Source organism: Scyliorhinus canicula, chromosome 17 (genome assembly GCF_902713615.1).
Source record: "Scyliorhinus canicula chromosome 17, sScyCan1.1, whole genome shotgun sequence".
Lineage (NCBI taxonomy): Eukaryota > Metazoa > Chordata > Chondrichthyes > Carcharhiniformes > Scyliorhinidae > Scyliorhinus > Scyliorhinus canicula.
Genome location: NC_052162.1, coordinates 122,188,631 through 122,209,327, shown reverse-complemented (window position 1 = coordinate 122,209,327; position 20,697 = coordinate 122,188,631). Strand labels below are relative to the sequence as shown.

General features: G+C 46.5%; 1 protein-coding gene across 1 annotated transcript in view; it reads right to left on the bottom strand.

Annotated features, from left to right (window-relative positions):
- Positions 1 to 20,268, bottom strand: part of LOC119951773 (zinc finger protein 850-like) — a 110,580-nt gene extending 90,312 nt beyond the window's left edge. The window contains exons 1-2 of the mRNA XM_038775112.1: positions 19,782 to 20,268; positions 18,374 to 19,649 (exon numbers count right to left, since the gene is read on the bottom strand). Coding sequence (XP_038631040.1) covers positions 18,374 to 19,239 — 866 coding nt within the window. The 5' untranslated portion in view covers positions 19,240 to 19,649; positions 19,782 to 20,268. The remainder of the gene's footprint in view (positions 1 to 18,373; positions 19,650 to 19,781) is intronic.
- Between the last annotated feature and the right edge of the window lie 429 nt (positions 20,269 to 20,697).

Here is a 20,697-nt window from a genome sequence, read left to right as displayed (position 1 = left end):
AGACATATGGATGAAAATGGAATAGTGTAGGTCAGATAGGCTTCAGATGGTTTCACGGGTCGGCGCAACATCGAGGGCCGAAGGGGCCGTACTGCGCTGTAATGTTCTATGTTCTAAATGTTGGAGACAGGAGGAGGTTTCACTCTGTGTGAAGCTAAATCTCCATTCACATAAAGCCCGCGATCTGATTGGCTGAAGGACCAGTGTCCTTCCGGCGGGTCCACTCTTTCCATTGGTCAATACCTCCGCAGGAAGTAGGTGGGTGGGCTCTTCTCTGCACATGCGCATTACCGGTCGAAGCTGCGACGTGTGCGGATTCGGATTAATGGGACTTCGTTTTGGACCCCGAGCGAAACTAAGGAGGTGGGTGGGAGGATTTGGAAATACTTTGTGGAGCCGCAAACCCTGATGAATATTGTCAGCTCCCTGATTCTGGTTCGGGAAATTATGACGGTCAATCCGTCAGGAGGAAAGTCAGGGGGTGGGTGCTGCGCCGCACATGCGCAGCCCCGGTCCGGGGTCAGGGGAAGGTCACTGACTGGGTTGTTCCCCCGTCAGACCCGCAGCACCGACCGGCGGCACCGAGCAGTGAGTCCCGAGGCTCTCGGCAGCTTGACCAGGCCGCACGGAAAGAGCTGAAGCGGCTCCCTGACTCCCTGTCGGAAGGGAAGCCGCGCCCCTCCCGCCAGACACCCGCAAATGTCAATATTTTTATTACTTTTGTTTTCACCATTTTTCAAACAATGAAAGCAGCAGAAAAACTGGCGGGAAATGGGCCCAGAGAACAAGAGATATTGCCGCAGAAATACAAGAAGACATTGAGAATTCATTCAGAACAGGATCTCCAGGGCAGCACGGTTGCCTAGTGGTTAGCACAGCAGCCTCACAGCGCTGAGGTCCCAGGTTCGATCCCGGCTCTAGGTCACTGTCAGTGTGCAGTTTGCACATTTTTCCCATGTCTACGTTGGTTTCGCCCCCACAACCCAAAAATGTGCAGAGTAGGTGGATTGGCCACACTAAATTGCCCCTTAATTGGAAAAAATAATTGGGTAATCTAAATTTTAAATAAAAGAACAGGATCTCTGAGGGAGCAGAGCCTCCAGATGAAATGGCAGCAATTCAACAACCAGTCAACATGTTCACATAGTGAGTGGGGAAAGAGGGTTCGATTCTAGACAAACAGGAGGATAACAATGCAGCTCACACACCCCAAAGTATTGGCAAACTGACTAACAACATAGTCACCTTGAAATGGATAAACTAAATTCGCTCATGGGAAGCCCAGGAGGAGCAAGCCAATACAATTGATGTGGAGATGTCGATGTTGGACTGGGATGAGCACAGTAAGAAGTCTTACACCACCAGGTTAAAGTCCAACAGGTTTGTTTCGAATCATGAGCTTTTGGAGCACAGCTCCTTTCTCAGGAGAATGAAGAGGGTTCCAGAAACATATAACGAAAGAGAAAATGCTGAAAAATCTCAGCAGGTCTGGCAGCATCTGTAGGGAGAGAAAAGCTTTGACAAAGAGTCATTGGACTCAAAACGTCAGCTCTTTTCTCTCCCTCCAGATGCTGCCAGACCTGCTGAGATTATCCAGCATTTTCTCTTTCGTTTCAGATTCCAGCATCCGCACTGATTTGCTTTTATCCAGAAACATATATATAGACAAAGTCAAAGATGCAAGATGATACTTTGAATGCGAGTCTTTGCAGGTAATTAAGTCTTAACAGGTCCAAGCAGAGCAATTGCCCTTGCTAAATTGCTCTTCGTGTCCAGAAAGATTAGGTGAGGGTCACGGGGATAGGATAGAGGTGTGGGCCTCAGTGGGGTGCTCTTTCCAAGGGTCGGTGTAGACTCGATGGGCCAAATGGCTATCTCCTGCACTGTAAATTCTATGATTCTGTGTTCCCATGATAGTGAAGGGTTGGAGCAATAAGTCCAGGAGACCCTGGATGTCAAGGGATATCCAGGGTTGGATAAGGAATTAATGGTGAGTCTTCTCACAGATACCGAGGGCTGAAAGCGGACGTCCCAGACGAACATAGAAAGTGCAAAGGATTACTTAAGAAAGGAATTAGGAGAGCAATGAGGGAGCATGGAAACGCACTGGCGGGTAAAATAAAGGCAAATCCAACAAAGTTTTCTAAGTATATTTGGAGCAGGTGGTTGACCAGGGTAAGAATAGGGACCAATGTGGCAATGTGTGCATGGAACTAGAAGATACAGGTGAAGTTTTAAATGAGCACTTTGCATCTGTGTTCACCACGGAGAAGGATGATGTAGGTATAGAAATCAGGAAGGCACATTGTGATTTGCTTGAACAACTTAACGTTGAGAGGGAGAAGGTATGAACAGTTTCACCAGGTGTGAAAGTGAATAAATCCAGGGCCAGATGAGATGTATCCCAGGCTGCTGTGGGAGGCAAGGAAGAAGATTGCAGAGGCTCTGACAATTTTCAAATCTTCTCTGGTCACAGGAGAGATGGCCTGAGGACTGGAAGACAGTGAATGTGGTGCCATTATTCAAGAAGGCAAGGAGGGTCAAACCAGGATAGTACAAGCCACTGATTCCAACCATTCTAAATGGTGAGGAACAAGGCCTTAGATTACAGGACAATATAAATTAGCTGGTTAGATGGGCAGAAGAGGGGGCAGCAAGATGGTGCAGTGGTTAGCACTACCACTTCCCGACGCTGAGGGCCCAGAAACTATCCCGGACACATTCCAGAAATTCACTCCCTTTCTGACAGGTGCTTGTCTGCCTCTCCCAATCTGTGTGTCAGTTATAATCCCCCATTAATACTACTCTGCCTTTGCTACACACTTGCTTAATTTCTGCCTTTATACAATCTAGCGCCTCAGTACTGCCACCAGGGGGGTCGATACACAACACCCATTACAGTTTGAGATTGTTTTCTTCCTCAGTTCCACTCCTATGGTCTCCACTGGATGCTTTGCTTTAAGCAGTATAGAATCATAGCATTTACAGTGCAGAAAGAGGCCATTCGGCCCCTCGAGTCAGCATCTGCCCTTGGAAAGGGCACTCTACCCAAGCTCATACGTCCACCTTGTAGTTTTGCCATGAGCTACAGTTTCTGACGTTAGGTTCCTGACTACCTCCCTATTTATCCTTTCCGTGAGGACACTGGTCCCAGATCGGTTCAGGTGGAGACCATCCCAACGGTACAGATCCCTCCTGTCCCAATACTGATGCCAGTGCCCCATGAAATGGAACCCCTCTTTCCCACACCACTCCTTTAGCTACGTGTCTACTTCCCTAATTTTCTCATCCCTATGCCAATTTGCACGTGGCTCAGGGAATAATCCAGGGAATATAACCCTTGGGAACCTGTTCTTTAATTTTGTTCCTAGTTCCTGATATTCCCAAACAGATCCTTTTTTCTAGTCTTGCTGATGTTGTTTGTCCCAACGTGGACCACAGCAACTGGATCCTTCCCCTCCCTCTCCAATATCCTTTCAAGCCGGTTAGAGATGCCCCTCACCCTGGCACCGGGCAGGCAACATACCCTGTGGGACTCTCGGTCCTGCTTCCAAAGGATGTTATCAGTTCCCCTAATTATAGAATCCCCGACAACTACCACTTCCTCCCCCGACTTGAATGGCCTCCTGTACCAGGGTGCAGTGGTCAGCTAGATCATCCTTCCTACAGTCACTGCTCCGATACCCTGCCCCACCAAGTCCGCTCCCTGGAGACTCGGCTGTGAATCCCCGAGATAAGGTTTCTGTCCTCACAGCTCCGAAACTCCGTCCCCCCCGAGTCCGCTCCCTGGAGACTAGGTTTGGGGAATAGGTGTATAAGGCTCTGGTCAGACTCCATTTGCAGTATTGTGAGCAGTTTTGGGACCCATATCTAAGGAAGGATGTGCTGACCTTGGAAAGGGTCCCGAGGAGGTTCACAAGAAGGATCCCTGGAATGAAGAGCTTGCCGTATGAGGAATGGTTGAGGACTCTGGATGTTTATTCGTTGGAGTTTAGAAGGATGAGGGGGGATCTTATTGAAACTGACAGGACATTGTGAGGCCTGGATAGAGTGGACGTGGAGAGGATGTTTCCACTTGTAGGAAAAACTGGAACCAGAGGACACAATCTCAGACTAAAGGAACGATCCTTTAAAACAGAGATGAGGAAGAATTTCTTCAGCCAGTGGGTGGTGAATCTGTGGAACTCTTTGACACAGAGGGCTGTGGGGGCCAAATCACTGAGTGTCTTTAAGGCAGAGATAGATCGGTTCTTGATTAATAAGGGGATCAGGGATTATGGGAAGAAGGCAGGAGAATGGGGATGAGGAAAGTATCAGCCATGATTGAATGGCAGAGCAGACTCGATGGGCCGAGTGCCCTAATTCTGCTTCTATGTCTTATGGTCTCGTGGTATTGGAGCCGAGATATTGGAGAATGAGAGAACAAAGAATGGTCCAAAGAAATTAGAATTCTCTGTTCTGAATTTCTATCCTGGACTGAGTGTTGACTTTTGTAAACTCCTTTTACAGGTATTACAAGAGGAGGAATTACAGACAGAAATCTCAATTGTCACGTCTCGGTCTTACAGAGTCACTCGATACCTTTGAATCTAGAGGAGAATTGTTTACCCAATCTGTCGGCATCAAAACATTTTAAACATCAGTGTGACTGGAAAAGCACCCAGTCACACACACCCGAGTGAGAGTGTTCCAGAGCACTGACTGTGGAAAGAGCTTTAACCAGTTACACAACCTGAAAAACATCACACCATTCACAGCGGGGAGAGACCGTACACCTGTTCTGTGTGTGGACGAGACCTCATGTCCAACATGGAGAGACACGAGGAGATGCAAAACATGAGGAAACCGTGGAAATGTGAGGATTGTGGGAAGGGATTCAAAGCCCCATCAGAGCTGGAGATTCATCGGCGCAGTCACACTGGGGAGAGGCCATACACCTGCTCTCAGTGTGAGAAGGGATTCACTGAGTTATCCAAACTGAAGAAACATCAGCAAGTTCACACTGGGGAGAGGCCGTTCACCTGCTCTGTGTGTGGGAAACGATTTACTCAGTTATCCAGCCTGCAGAGACACCAGCCAGTTCACACTGGGGAGAGGGCGTTCACCTGCCGCCAATGTGGGAAGGGATTCATTCGGTTATCCACCCTGCGGATACATCAGCGAGTTCACACTGGGGAGAGGCCGTTCACCTGCTCCCAGTGTGGGAAGGGATTCAGTGTTTCATCCCAAGTATTGAAACACCAACGAGTTCACAGCGGGGAGAGGCCATTCTCCTGCTCCCAGTGTGGGAAAGCATACACTCAGTTATCCTGCCTGAAGTCACACCAGCAAGTTCACACTGGGGAGAGGCCGTTCATCTGCTCTCAGTGTGGGAAGGCATTTCCTCGCTTATTCGGCCTGAAGAGACACCAGCGAGTTCACACTGGGGAGAAGCCGTTTAGCTGCTCTCAGTGTGGGAAGGGATTCATTCAGTTGTCGGACCTGAAGCCACACCAGCGAATTCACACTGGGGAGAGACCATTCATCTGCTCTCAGTGTGGGAAGGGATTCACTTATTCATCTACACTGCGGGTACACCAGCGAGTTCACACTGGGGAGAGGCCGTTCACCTGCCCTCAGTGTGGGAAGGGATTCCCTCGGTTACCGGACCTGAAGAAACACCAGCGAATTCACACTGGAGAGAAGGCAATCACGTGTTCTGAGTAGGGGAAGGCAGTTAGTGATCCATCCCACCTGCATTCACACCGGCGAGTTCACACTGGGGAGAGGCCGTTCACCTCTCCATGTGGGAAGGGAATCCATGATTCATTGCGCCTACTGAGACACCAACAAGTTCACAATTGATTACAGGGGTTGGATTCTGCTGTTATTGCTTCTGCTTCAGTTACATCCAGGACTGCATTTTGTTCATTCTAACTGTTGGTCAATGGAGAGGGTCGCAGGGTTTCTTTCTGCTGGACTGGTCGTTCTCACGGCTTTGTCTCCAGCGAGCTGACGCTCTGTGAGCCTTGTTGCGACTACCTTGTTTAAAATTTCACAGGATCAGGTTTGGAATGCTATATCCTGCAAAGCTTTGGGTTACGTTTGAGGAACTCCACTACTATTTTGAGACACCAGAACAGGTTTGGACCTTTATTAAAGACAAGAAGCTGGACTTGAACTAATGGGCACTTAGTTCTTTCAGTGCTGTACAGTGGCGGCGGCCTGTTAACTCAAAATGGCTCTGATTAGGACTTTTACTAAAAGAAGAAGCTGGACTGGAACTAAAGGACTTGGGGCTCTCAGACCTTTTGTGTGGCGGCGGTTTGTTAAACTATCCTGTACTGTAATGTTTTATCCAAGATTGTTTTTAGCCTGGACAGAGAGTGGGGGCTGGAGGGCGCACTGTTTAGGGTCCTTTGGGGGGATTGCAATGGGGGGGGGGGGGGGGGGGGCCTGTGCTTGGTACCTTTTGGCGCGAGATCGGGGCCTCTGATAGGGGGATGGGCTAGGGGCTAGTCACGGGACTTGAAAGGGCACGGTGAGACACAATTAGGTTAATGGGTCCCTGGCGTGTGGGGGGAGGGCCTGAGCGCTGGGACGGGAGACAGGTAGGCGCCAAGGGCAGGGGTCAGTGTGGCTAGCGTAGGTCAGGGGGCACCAGGGAGATCGGAGGGGGGGCGGGGCGGGCTAGGGCCAAGCGCAGGGCTGACCTGGCAGGTCAGGCCTTGGGGAGTAGGGGAGACCAGGCGGAGGGGGGCGGGGAGGGGGAAGAGGGTTAGGGCCACGTTAGTTAGTTTAGTTGAATACGGGTGGCATGGGCAAACAGAGCTGGCAGGGAAAGTGCCTTATGGAAGGATCTTTGGCTTCAACACTTATTAACATGTTTATTCTTTCCCAATGTTCGTTTTCACTATGTTAAGGCTCTTTGCACAGGGCCATGTTTCTCTCTGTAACTGTTACAAATTTGTGTTAAATAAAAAACTTTATAAAAAAAAAAAAAATTTCACACGATCACAGAGTGAAGGGGTGTTTGGAAGTGAGAAGATATTCAGTTTGCCTTTCCATTTGGATGCCCCCCAAATCATGCCACATATATACACCAAATATAGATTCCATTAGGGAACAAAAATCCAACAGGAAAAGTGACGCAACCGTAGCTAACAAGAAAAGTTAAAGATTCCATTAGATCAAAGGAAGAGGCTCATAAAGTGGCCCAAATAGTAGTAAGCCAGAGGATTGGGACTAGTTTTAGAATTCAGCAAAGGAGGACCAAGAACCTGATCAAGAGAAAATAGAATATGAGAGCAAACTGGAGAGAAACATAAAAACCGACAGGAAAAGCTCCTATAGGAATGTGAAAAGGAAAAGATTAGCAAAGACCAATGTGGGTCCATTCCAGGCAGAGACAGGAGAGTTTATAATGGGGAATAAGGAAATGGCAGAGAAACTAAACAATGTGTGTCTGTCTTCACAGAGGAAGTTACAGAGATTGTCCCAAAAACACGAGAGAACCAAAGGACTAGTGAGCACGAGGAACTGAGATTAGTATTAGTGAAAAAGTAGAACTGGAGAAATTAACGTGGTTGAAAGTTAGTAAATCCCCAAAAGCTGCTGCTCTACATCCCAGAGTGTTGAAAGAGGCGGCTGTAGAGATAGTGGATACATTGGTGATCATCTTTCAAAATTCTATAGATTCTGGAATGGTTCCTGCAGATTGGAAGGTGGTAAATGTAACCCCACTATTTAAGGAGGGAGAGAAAATGAGGAACCACGGAGCCAATGCCACAATCTATTAATGGCACGGCAAGGTGGCACAGAGGTTAGCACTATTACTTCACAGCGCAAGGGACCCGGGTTCAATTCCCGGCTTGGCTCACTGTCTGTGCGGAGTCTGCATATTCTCCCCAAAACTGCATGGGTTTCCTCCGGGTTTCTCCCACAAGTCCCAAAAGACGTGCTGTTAGGTGAATTGGAAATTCTGAATTCTTCCTCTGTGTACCCGAACAGGTGGAGTGTGGCGACTAGGGGATTTTCACAGTAACTTCATTGCAGTGTTATTGTAAGCCTATTTGTAACAATAATAAAGATTATTATTAAAGGATGCGATAACATATGAATTAGGAGCAGGAATAGGCCATTCGGCCCCTCAAGCCTACTCCACCATTCAATAAGTTCCCAGCTGATCTGATTGTAATCTCAACTCCACATTCCCACCGACCCCAATAACCTTTCACCCCCTTGCTTATCAATAATCTATCCAGCTCTGCCTTCAAAATATTCAAAGTCTCTGCTTCCATTGTCCTTTGAGGAAGAGAGTTTGAGGAAGAGAGTTGCAAACACTCGCAACCCTCTGTGAGAAATGAGCAAGCTGTTACTTTTAAAGTGACTCCAATTTCTAGATTCTCCCACAAGAGGAAACATCATAAGGCCAGAAGACATAGGAGCAGAATTCGGCCACTCAGCCCATCGAGTCTGCGCCGCCATTCAATCATGGCTGATATTTTTCTCATCCCCATTCTCCTGCCTTCTCCCCATAACCCCCGATCCCCTTATTAATCAAGAACCTATCTATCTCTGTCTTAATGACACTCAGTGATTTGGCCTCCACAGCCTTCTGCGACAAAGAGTTCCACAGATTCACCACCCTGGCTGAAGAAATTCCTCCTCATCTCTGTTTTAAAGGATTGTTCCTTTAGTCTGAGATTGTGTCCTCTAGTTCTAGTTTTTCCTACAAGTGGAAACATCCTCTCCACGTCCACTCTATCCAGGTCACACAGTATCCTGTAAGTTTCAATAAGATCTCCCCTCATCCTTCTAAACTCCAATGAGAACAGACCCAGAGTCCTCAACCGTTCCTCATACGGCAAGCTCTTAATTTCAGGGATCATTCTTGTGAACCTCCTCTGGACACTTTCCAAGGCCAGCACATCCTTCCTTAGATACAGGGCCCAAACCTGCTCACAATATTCCAAATAGGGTCGGACCAGAGCTTTATACAGCCTCAGGAGTACATCCATGGTTTTGTATTTTAGCCCGCTCGACATAAATGCTAACATTGCACCTGCCTTCCTAACTGCCCACTGAACCTGCATGTTAACTTCAAGAGAATCTTGAGCAAGAACTCCCAAGTCCCTTGTGCTTCTGATTTCCTGAGCATTTCCCCATTTAGAAAATAGTCTATGCCTCCATTTCTCCTTCCAAAGTGTATCACCTCACACTTTTCCACATTGCATTCCATCTGCCACTGCTTTGCCCACTCTCCTAGCTTGTTCAAGTCTTTCTGTAGCACCCCCCCCCCCCCCCCCCCCCCCCCCGTTTCCTCAATAATACCTGTCCCTCTGCAGATCTTTGTATCATCTGCAAACTTAGCAACAGTGCCTTCAGTTCCTTCTTCCAGATCATTAATGTATTTGGGAAATGTTGTGGTCCCAGCACTGACACCTGAGGCACACCACTAGTCACCGGCTGCCATCCTGAAAAAGACCCATTTATCCCCACTCTCTGCCTTCTGCCAGTCAGCCAATCCTCTTTCCATGCCAGGATCTTACCCTGAACCCAATCGTGCCACAGTTTCCTTTGTGGCACCTTGTCGAAGACCTTCTGGAAATCTAAATAAATCACGTCCACTGGTTCTACTTTGTCTAACTTCCTTGTTCCCTCCTCAAAGAACTCTAACAGATTTGTCAGACATTACCTCCCCTTGACAAAGACGTGCTGACTCAATCCTATTTTACCATGCACTTCCAAGTACTCCGCGATCTCATCTTTAATAATAGATTCTAAAATCTTACCAATGACCGAAGTCAGGCTAACCAGCCCATAATTTCCCGTCTTCTGCCTCCCTCCCTGTCAAGGCCCCTCAGGATCTTATACGGTTCAATCAAGTCACCTAAACTCCATCGGACACAAGCCCAGCCTGTCCAATCATTCCTCATAAGACCAGCCTCCAATTCCAGGTATGAGTCCAGTAAACCTTCTCTGAACTGCTTCCAACACATTGACATCATTCCTTAAATGAGAGCAATACTGTACACAGTGCTCCAGATGTGGTCTCACCAATGTCCTGTATAACTGAAGCATAACCTCCCTACTTTTGTATTCAATTCCCCTCACAATAAACAATAACATTCTATTAGCTTTCCTAATTCCTTGCTGTACCTGTATACTAGCCTTTTGTGATTCATGCTCTTGGACACCCAGATCCCTCTGAATCTCAGAGCTCTGCAATCTCTCACCATTTGGATAAAAAGCTTTTTTATTCTTTTTGCCAAAATGGACAATGTCACATTTTCCCACATAATACTCGATTTGGCAGATCTTTTCCCCACTAACGTAACCTATCTATATCACTTTGTAACCTCCTTATGTCCTCTTCACAATTTACTTTCCTACATATCTTTGTATCATTAGAACATAGGAGCAGGAGTTGGCCATTCAGCCCATCGAGCCTGGTCCACCATTCAATACGATCATGGCTGATCATCCACTTCAATGCTTTTCCCCCCACACTGTCTGAGGTCTGAGGTTTTATGGACACAACACCTCCCATCCCCGGAACAAGTCTGGTGAACCTTCATTGCCCTCCCTCTGTGGCAATAATACCTTTCCTAAGGTAAGGGGAGTAAAACTGCCCACAGTACTCCAGCTGTGGTCTAACCAAGGTTCTTTACTATTGAAGCAAGTCTTCAGTACTCCTCTACTAAAATCCGCTTGTGATAAAGGCCAACATCCCATTAGCCTTCCTAATAACTTGCTGCACCTGCATGTTAGCCTTCAGTGACTTATTGACAGGACACCCAGGTCCCTTTGTACATCTACACCTTCTAATCTCTGACCATTTCAGAAATATTCTGTTCATCTGTTCCTCCTACCAAAGTGATGATCTTACATTTTTCCACATTATATTCCATCTGCCATGTCCTTGCCCACTCACTGAGTCTGTCCAAATCCTCCTGTAGCCGTTTTACATCTTCCTCACAACACACATTCCCACCCAGCTTTGTGTCATCCGTGAACTTGGAAATATTCCATTTGGTCCCCACATCCAAATCATTGTATAAACTGTGAGCAGCTGGGACCCAAGTACTGATCCTTGTGGTACCCACTAGTCACGACCTGCCAAGGTGAGAATGACCCATTTATTCCTCCTCTCTGATTTCTGCCTGTTAGCCAATCCTCAATCCATGCCAGTATATTACCTCCTTTCCCATGTGTTTTCATTTTGCTGACAAACCTCCTGTGGGGTGTTTATCATAAACCTTCTGAAAATCCAAGTGTACTCCATCCACAGACTCCCCTTTATCAATTCTGTTAGTAACATCCTCAAAACTCCAAAAGGTTCGTCAAACATGATTTCCTATTCCCAAATCCATGTTAAGAAGTCTTCCAACACCAGGTTAAAGTCCAACAGGTTTGTTTTGAATCACTAGCTTTGGGAGCACAGCTCCTTCCTCAGGTGAAGGAGCTGTGCTGTAAAATCTGTACAACCTCCTCAGGGTGAGTAGGCAGCTCTGTGCCTCTGGCACCAAACCCGTCCCATGCTGTTTCTTAGCTCCACCCAAACAGATTCCACATTTTGTATTCCGGATCTGAGATCCTCCCTTGTTAATGTACTGACGCTGTCCCTTATTATCAGCACAACACCACCTCCTTTTCCTTTTTGCCTGCATCATCAGCAAACTCAACAATCACATCTTCAGACCCATCATCCAAGTCATTGATATAAATTGTAAAACGTTGAGGTCCCAGCATTGATCCCTGTGACACATCATTCGTTACATCTTGCCAACCAGAAAATGACCTATTTATGCTCAGTCTCAGTTTTCTGGTCGCTAGCCAATCTTTCACTGTGAAAGACAGTTCTGCAGTTAAGGGCTACCAGATTGGGAAAAGAAAAGAACGGAACCCTCGGGGATGAATAATCACTTTGGACTGATACTTTTGAGGTGTAGGTTTCCTACCAAAATATTATTTAGTTAATGTTGCTTCTAGTATGTTTGTTGCAGTAAAAGTTATAAAACCTTAAGGCCTGTCATGTGATCCTTTAATTTGTTGACTGGGGATTTGATTTTTTCTTGGAAGTTACTGATCTTTGCAGAGATCCTAATCCACAAGTTTTCTCTTCCATTTGAGCCTCGGGCACCTTTCTGTCTCGTTATTGATCGTGTCAATGACAGCGAGGCAACTGAGCTGAGGGCTGAATGTAGCTGAGAAGAACAGGGCCTGTGCCCCAGTTGGGAATCTGCCATGGGTGTCACACTAATAGAGGACTGACTGGGAAATCAGGGGATGGGGATGATCAGGGCTGATGGTGTCTTGAACCCGGGGTTCAGTGCTCCTGTGTTCAAAGTGGGGAGTCACGGGAACAGGCTACAGAGGAATCGAAGAGAAACATTTGGGTCCCGAACATTGTGAACATCCTTTCATGGTTATTCTTTTACTCTGGTTGTCTTTGATCCACAAGTAATGTTCTGATATTTTTTAATAAAACCATGTTCTATTTCATTAATAAACTTGTTTCAATAAAAGTATTTGATTTTTGGTGGTATTTTTCTGCTCAAATTCATTCACTTTGGGGAAAGTGGGTGAAAGAGGTTGACAGGCTCTTTAACTAAAAGTGAGTCTCTCTTAAGCCAATTGTAAAGGAGCCAGAGGGATAGAGGAGATTTTAGTTTTATTTTGACACAATGTTTGAAAATATGGTTCAGAGAGTCAATCGGGATTGACTAATTTATTGAGTCTTTTTCAGGAAGTAACAAGGGATGTCAATAAAGGGGAACCTGTAGATGTGGTTTATCCAGGTTTCCAGAAGGTATTCCCAGGGTGCCATATCAAAGATTATTAAACGTATTAAGAGCTCGTGGTGGTGGGATGGGGATGTGTGGAGCAACATATCAGCATGGATGGAAGGTTGGTTAGCTAACAGGAAGCAGAGAGGGGGTATAAATGGGTTATGTTTGGGTTGGTAAGATGTGACAAGTTGTGTCACAAGGATCAGTGCTGGGCCCTCAACTATTTTACAATCTATATGAATGAATTGGATGATGGGATTGAATCTATGGCAGCTAGATATTCTGATGACACAAAGACAGGTAGGAAAGTAATTTGTGAAGTGGACTTAGGGAGTCTGCAAAGAACAATAAACAGATAAAGTGAGTGGGAACACATTGACAGACAGAGCATAACGTGGGAAAATGTGAGCGTGTCCACTTTGGCAAAAAGGGTTAAATTAAACAGAACATTATTTAATTGGAGAGAGATTGCAGAACTCTGATGTACAGAGGGATCTGGATATCCTGATACAGGAACCTCAAGAAGTCAATTTGCAGCTAAAGCAGATTAGGAAGGCCAATTAAATATTGTTGTTTGGATTGGATTGGATTTGTTTATTGTCACGTGTACTGAGGTACAGTGAAAAGTATTTTTCTGCGAGCAGCTCAACAGATCATTAAGTACATGGGAAGAAAAGAGAAATACATAATAGGAAAACACAAGATATACAATGTACCGACGTAAGCACTGGCATCGGATGAAACATACAGGGTGTAGTGTTAATTAGGTCAGTCGATAAGAGGGTCATTTAGGAGTCTGGTGACAGTGGGGAAGAAGGTGTTTTTGAGTCTGTTCATTCGTGTTCTCATACTTCTGTATCTCCTGCCCAATGGAAGAAGTTGGAAGAGTGAGTAAGCCGGGTGGGAGGGGTCTTTGATTATGCTGCCCGCTTTCCCCAGCGGGAGGTGTAGATGGAAAGAGACTGGAATATAAAAGTCGGGATGTTTTGCTGCAGTTGTACAGGGCCTTGGTGAGACCATATTTAGAGCACTGTGTACAGTTTGGGTCTCCTTATTTCAGAAATGGGATAATTGCAATATAAGCAGTTCAGAGGAGGTTGACTCCCCGGATTCCAGGAATGAGGGGGTTATCCTCTGAGGAAAGGGTTGACAGGTTGGGACTGTATCTATTGCAGTTCAGAACAATGAGAGATGATTTTATTGAAACACGTGAAATCCTGAGTGGAATTGACAGAGAATGCGGAGAGGATGTCTCCCCTTGTGGCAGAGACTAGAACTACATTTAAAAGGGGTTTCCCATTGAAGACACAGATGAGGATATTCCTTTCCCCTGAGGTCTATGGGTCTGTGAATCTCTCTTCCCCAGGGAGTGGTGGAGTCAGGGTCATTGATGGACCACCAGACGGACGACCAGCCTCACTGAAGTTCTCAACATGAGAGTTTTAAATGGATTTTCAATGGCCCCTCTCTTTATCCGGAACCCTCAGGAGGAGTCCAACGGCTGAGAGAAAACTCAGAGCTCTGGCCTCACAGTTGCCTAATCAGAACAGAGATGACAACTTGCCAACAGCTCCCAGGTTGTGCAGAAAGAGGAAGGTATTTGGTCACAAGCCCTCAGCTGAGAGAGAATCTGCTTTAGCTTCCAGTGGAACTTTCACAGGCTGGCTGGAAGCATTTTAAATCACCAGGCAGAGAGGTAATAGAGAGAGTCCAGACTTGCTGTGTGCTGCCTTCTAGGTCTAAATAGAAGTGAATTAAAATGGAGATTGCTTCTTCTCCTAGCCTTCCCTTCAGAAGTTTCTGAAGCGTTCCACCAATCAGAATGAAGAATGGGGTAAATCTCGGAATTTTAGAAGAGCTGATTGACTGCTAGCCAAGTCCATCAAAATGACATCACGGGACCCTACCACACAGCACAGAGGGGAATCCCTTTGGCCAGTTCAACTAACAGCTTGCAGCTGGGGGGTTTCCAAAGTCTGTAGTTCAAACCCAGAATCTGCAATGGTGCAGCAGCCAGCAATAGGAAGGGAGACATGGATCAGACAAGGATTTAAAAAAGATTCTTTACACATGAACCAATTACAAAACCTGTCATTGAACCATCTGTACCCACCCAAGCCACAAAAAACTCTCAAACAATTGTCTTCCCCACGCTCCGTCCCCGGTACAGGGAGTCAGCATTCCCATGCCAAGCAGTGAAAACATGGTGGCCTTGACACCCAGGTGTTGTCTAGGATTCCAGGCACTCTTGTTTTCTCTGTCCTCTGGGAGCTGTTTATCTCCCTGTTCCCACAGAACAGGTCGTCTGTTCTCAGCTCTGCTCGATTTCTGCTGGAGTTTGGTTCCTTTTACACCTTTCGGATCAATAAAACATTTGGTCAGTGAAGACCCAAACCACAATTTCCCATCCTGTCACTGTCAACCATTCTTACCCAGAGCGTAATCACAACAGGAATAAAAACAGGAGAAGTGTAACAATCAAATTCAAAATAAATCCACAGCCAGTCATAGAATTGAATTTAATGTTCACTCATTAGCAAGAAAACCTGAAGCAGGGAGTCCCCCAGGATTCTGACAGTCCACACCTCGATGGTGGGGGGAGGAGGGGGAGGGGCGAGTCTTTCTGACCCCCACTCAATGTCACTTCGTTATTTCCCATTTCTCTTCTGGCTCCTTCTGGGGTAACATCTACTCCATCTTCTCTTCTCCTGAAGGAGCACCGTGAGTTCCAGGTTCCTGGTACATTGGGACAGATGCTTCAAGGAACAGATCAAACATGGATGTAAAAGATTCTCCAGCTCTCTCTTTGTGGACAGTTCTTGCACAGTATTATTTCTCCCAAGCCCTTCATTGTCCCATTATCGCTTTAATTTCACTCCCACTTTGCCCATGTCCAGTGTGTTTAATTCTATCCGGATTGTTTTAAAGTCAGTTTCTCTCTTGAGTGTGTGTCAATGTCTTGATGATGTCACAATGGTGTCTCAATCCCCTGGCTACATTAACCATTTCATCTCCTGCTGTGTCTCCAGTAGCTGTGTGTGTTTGGGACCCGGTCTTCAGTCCATTTCACCGTGAATTTCGGCTTGTTATTTTTCACATGTAACAAATCACAACTGCACACTCGCACCGGGATCCCAAAATCATGTCACATATTCTTAACTCTCAGATGCTCTGATGAAAAGATCAAAGTGAGTGTCTGTCTTTCTGATCTGCCCTGTTATGGTGCTGATATTTCATGCCGTGGCCGGGCTTTCAAATGTGCATTTCTTCAAAACAAACTTCATGGGCCAGGGTGTAAATATTTCTAGAAGAAAGTGATCAACTTATTCATCCCGTCTACACATTCCAGACTTTCACTAGAGCGTAGGAGGATACCAGTTTGATATATTCCATTCAACCACACCCAAGGTAAACATTCCAATCATTTATTATCCAGGACAATATTCCCAGTATCTTTCAAACAGAAATTAAACATTCCCATCTGATCGCAGATATTAACATATTCTGTTTGTTTGTTCAGGTCAGGCTGGGATTGTTCACCTTGGAGCAAAGGAGGTCGAGGGGAGATTTGTGAGAGGTGGACAAGATTATGACAGGTTAAGGTAAGTTGGATAAAGAAAAGCTGTTCCCATTCGCTGATGGGGCAAGGATGAGGAAGTATAGGGTTATAGAAAGGGTTCCATTCTAGAGGGATAGAATTGAAAAGCAGGGAGGTTATGTTCAACTTGTTTAGAGCCAGGGTCAGACTACACTGGGAGCACTCAACATTTGTCATCTCCATTTAGAAAAAGGAAATCGAGGCACAGGAGAAGTTGCAACAAAGATTCACAAGAATAATAGAGCATTTCACCCTCAGATCATAGCATATATATATATATATATAGATCATATAATTTACAGTGCAGAAGGAGGCCATTCGGCCCATTGGGTCTTCACTGGCCCTTGGAAAGAGCACCCCACTCAAGCACACGCCTCCTCCAGTCCATCCCCTTAACCCAGTAACCCCACAAAGGGCAATTTAGCATGGCCAATCCACCTAACCCGCACATCTTTGGACTGTGGGAGGAAACCGGAGCACCCGGAGGAAACCCACGCACACACAAGGAGAACGGGCAGACTCCACACAGACAGTGACCCAAGCTGGGAATCGAACCTTGGACCCTGGAGTTGTGAAGCAACTGTGCTAACCACTATGCTACTGTGCTGCCCTCAGGAAAGACTGGGGCTGCTTTTCTCTGGAAAAGAGTAGACTGAAGGGTGACCTGATGGAAGTCTTTAAGATTACGAATTGGTTCAATAATCCAATAGGGATTTCAATGAGAAACCTCTTTACCCAGCGAGTGGTGAGAATGTGGAACTCGCTACCACAGCGAGTGGTTGAGGTGAACAGCATGGATACATTGAAGAGGAAGGTAGATACGTACATGAGGGAGAAAGGAATAGAAGGACCAGATTTCAGGTTTCAGGTAAGAGATTAATGGTGGGAGGTGGTTGGGGGGGGGGGGGGGGGGGGGGGATGTGAGGGGGAATATTTTGATGCAGAGAATGGTAATGACCTGTAACTCACTGCCTGTGAGGGGGTTGGAAATGAAGACAATGGAGGATTTAAAATGGAAATTGGATTGACATTTGAGAGAAATTAACTTGCGGGGCTACAGGGATAGAACGGGGCAAAGAGAGTGACTGGCTGGCTCCAGAGCCAACAGGGATTCGATGGACTGAATGGCCTCCTTCTCTGTCCTCATGACTCAAATCTAAAGGGAACAGTTTCAGCTTCTCCAGTCTCTCCAACTTACTGAAGTCCCTCGTTCCTGGTGCCGTTCTCGTAAATCTCCCCTGCACCCTCTCTCAGAACTTCACATCTTTCCTAAAGTGTGGGGCCCATATATAGTAAAACGAAATCGAGGCACTGGAGAAGGTACAACAAAGATTCACAAGAATACCAGAACTGAGAGCATTTCACCCTCAGGAAAGGCTGGGGCTGCTTTTCTCTGGAAAAGCGAAGGCTGAAGGGTGACCTGATGGAAGTCTTTAAGATTCTGAAGGGGTTCAATATTCCAAGAGGGATTTCATGACAAACCGCTTTACCCAGCGAGTGGTGAGAATGTGGAACTCCCACAGCGAGTGGTTGAGGTGAACAGCATGAATACATTGAAGGGAAGCTGGATACATACATGAGGGAGAAAGGAATAGAAGGAGATGCTGATGGGAGGAGATGAAGAGGGGTGGTTGGAGGCTCATGTGGAGCATTAATACTGACAGAGACCAATTGAGCCAACTGGCCTGGCCCTGTGCTGTAGGCTCAATGGAACAGAGACAAATGTATTTATTTTAGATCTACCTGTAGTGGGGGAAAAACACTATTTACTATCCAGGATAAAATAAATGTCCTTCATCAGCTTTTGTGGATAATTTCAGTGGAAATGTGCTCTCCCAGGCTCAAAGAGTATCAGCCCACTGGAAGCAAAGTCGTGAGATTGGCAGTCCAGCAGAAAGAAACCCTCCGACCTCCCACTTCACCAAGTGTCAGAATGAACATGGTTCAGACCTGGACGTAATTAACAGCAGCAATAACAGCAGAATCCAACCTCTGTAATCACTTGTGAACTCGCTGGTGTCTCAGCAGGTGTGAAAATTGAGTGAATCCCTTTTCACACTCAGAGCAGGTGAACGGTCTCTCCCCAGAATGAGCTCGCTGGTGTCTCATCAAGTTGGATGAATCTCGGAATCGTTTCCCACATTCAGAGCAGGTGAACGGTCTCTCTCCAGTGTGAACTCGCTGGTGTGTCAGCAGTGCAGATGAATCTCTGAATCCCTTCCCACAATCAGAGCAGGTGAATGGGCTCTCCCCAGTGTGAATCTGTTGGTGTCTCTGCAGTTTGGATGACCGGGTAAACCCCTGCCCACAGTCAGAGCAGATGAATGGCCTCTCCCCAGTGTGAGCTCGCTGATGTTCCAGCAGGTTAGATGACGTTCTAAACCTTTTTGTGCAGTGAGAGCAGCTGAATGGTCTCTCCTCCGTGTGAACTCGCTGGTGTGTCAGCAGGTTGCATAAATAAGCAAATCCCTTCCCACAGTTAGAACAGGTAAACGGCCTCTCCCCGGTGTGAACTCGCTGGTGGGCCAACAAGGTGGATGAATCTCTGAATCCCTTCCCACACTCAGTGCAGGTGAACGGCCTCTCCCTGGTGTGAATTTGTTGGTGCCTCTGCAGTTTGGATAACTGAGCAAAACCCTTCCCACACTCTGAGCAGGTGAATGGTCTCTCCCTGGTGTGAACTCGCTGGTGCGTCAGCACGCTAGATAACTGAGTGAATGCCTTGCCACAGTCAGAGCAGGTGAATGGCCTCTCCCCAGTGTGACTGCGTCGATGAATTTCCAGCTTCGATGGGGAGATGAATCCCTTCCCACATTCTCCACATTTCCATGGTTTCTCCATGGTGCAGGTGTCCTTGTGTCTCCCCATGTTAGACCATCAAATGAGGTCTTCACACACCGAACAAATGTGGCTCCAAATGATAATGTTTTTTTCAAGCTGTGTAAATGGTTAAAGCTGGAACATTTTCACTCGGGTGTGTGTGTCTGTCTTGTTGCTTTTCCAGTCATACTGATGTTTAAAATCTTTTGAAGAACACAGAACAGTCAAAAACCAAAGAGAAAATGCTGGAAAATCTCAGCAGGTCAGGCAGCATCTGTAGGAAGAGAAAAGAGCTAACGTTTCGAGTCCAGATGACTCTTTGTCAGAACAGTCAAATATTTCTCCTTCTATCTTCAAAGACTGATGATTTTCAGGACCCGAAAAATTGAGTAACAGTCAGATCTTGATGTGATATTTCGTCATAGTTTCCCGCCTGTAAATCCTCCCCTTGAAGTATCCTGTAAAAAGAGTTTCAAAATTCATCACTCGGTGCAGGATAGAAATTCAGAACAGACAATTCTAGTTTATATGGAAGATTCTTTCGTCTCTCTCATTCCCCAAAAGCTGTAAAGTCCGCCCCACACACTCACACTCCATTCTCACTCTGCTGTATCTGGTATTACCCCTCCCAATTCTTCTGAAGGTGCTGATTCAGGCTGATTAACAGATCCATGCTCACTGCTTCCAGTCCTGGACACAGACTGGAAATCTTCATGCAGGCTGCCAGACAGATATATGTCTATATATTTGGTTCAGATCAGTTGGCTGGACAGTTGGTTTGTGATGCAGAGGTGGTTAAATTCCTGTGCTGGCTGAGGTTATTCATGAAAGCCCCACCTTCTCAGCCTTGCCCTTCCTCTGAGGTGTGGTGACCCTTAGATGAAACCACCACCAGTCAGCCAGCTCTCCCCCCTCAAAATAAAAATATGTTTAATATATAGGATTGTTTCAGTTGGTTAAAATACAGCAGAATGTTTCTGCAAGGCCAGAATTGAAGGCGAGAATGAGAAAAGAAATGGAAAGGGGGAGAAAAGAAAGTGTTTTACTCACAGATGTTGGAGATAGGAGGAAGTTTCAGATTGTGTGAAGCTTAATCTTCATTCACACAGAGCCCACGCTCTGATAGGCTGGAGGGCCAATGTACTTCCGGTCTGTAAAGCTTGCTATTGGCTACCCGTCGCCAAAGAACAATGGGCAACGGAAGTCATGTGGCCCTGGAGGCACTTTGACCTCCAGATGCGCAGACCATTTGGCCAATGTAAAAGGTCCATTCCTGCACATGCGTCATTTCCCATCTCTCTTGGACATGCGCAGTTCCTGGCCGCCCGCGCGGCGGTCGAGCGGTTTCTCCAGCGCGGGGGATTGTGGGAATTGCGGCTGCCATTTCTCATTTAGAGCCCAATCTCCAAACTCCTGGGACTGGGATAAAAAGGAAAGGGCGGGGCGGGCGGGGTGCGCAGCGACCTCACCCTGACACAAAGCACACGTCGGTAGTCACTGGATTTG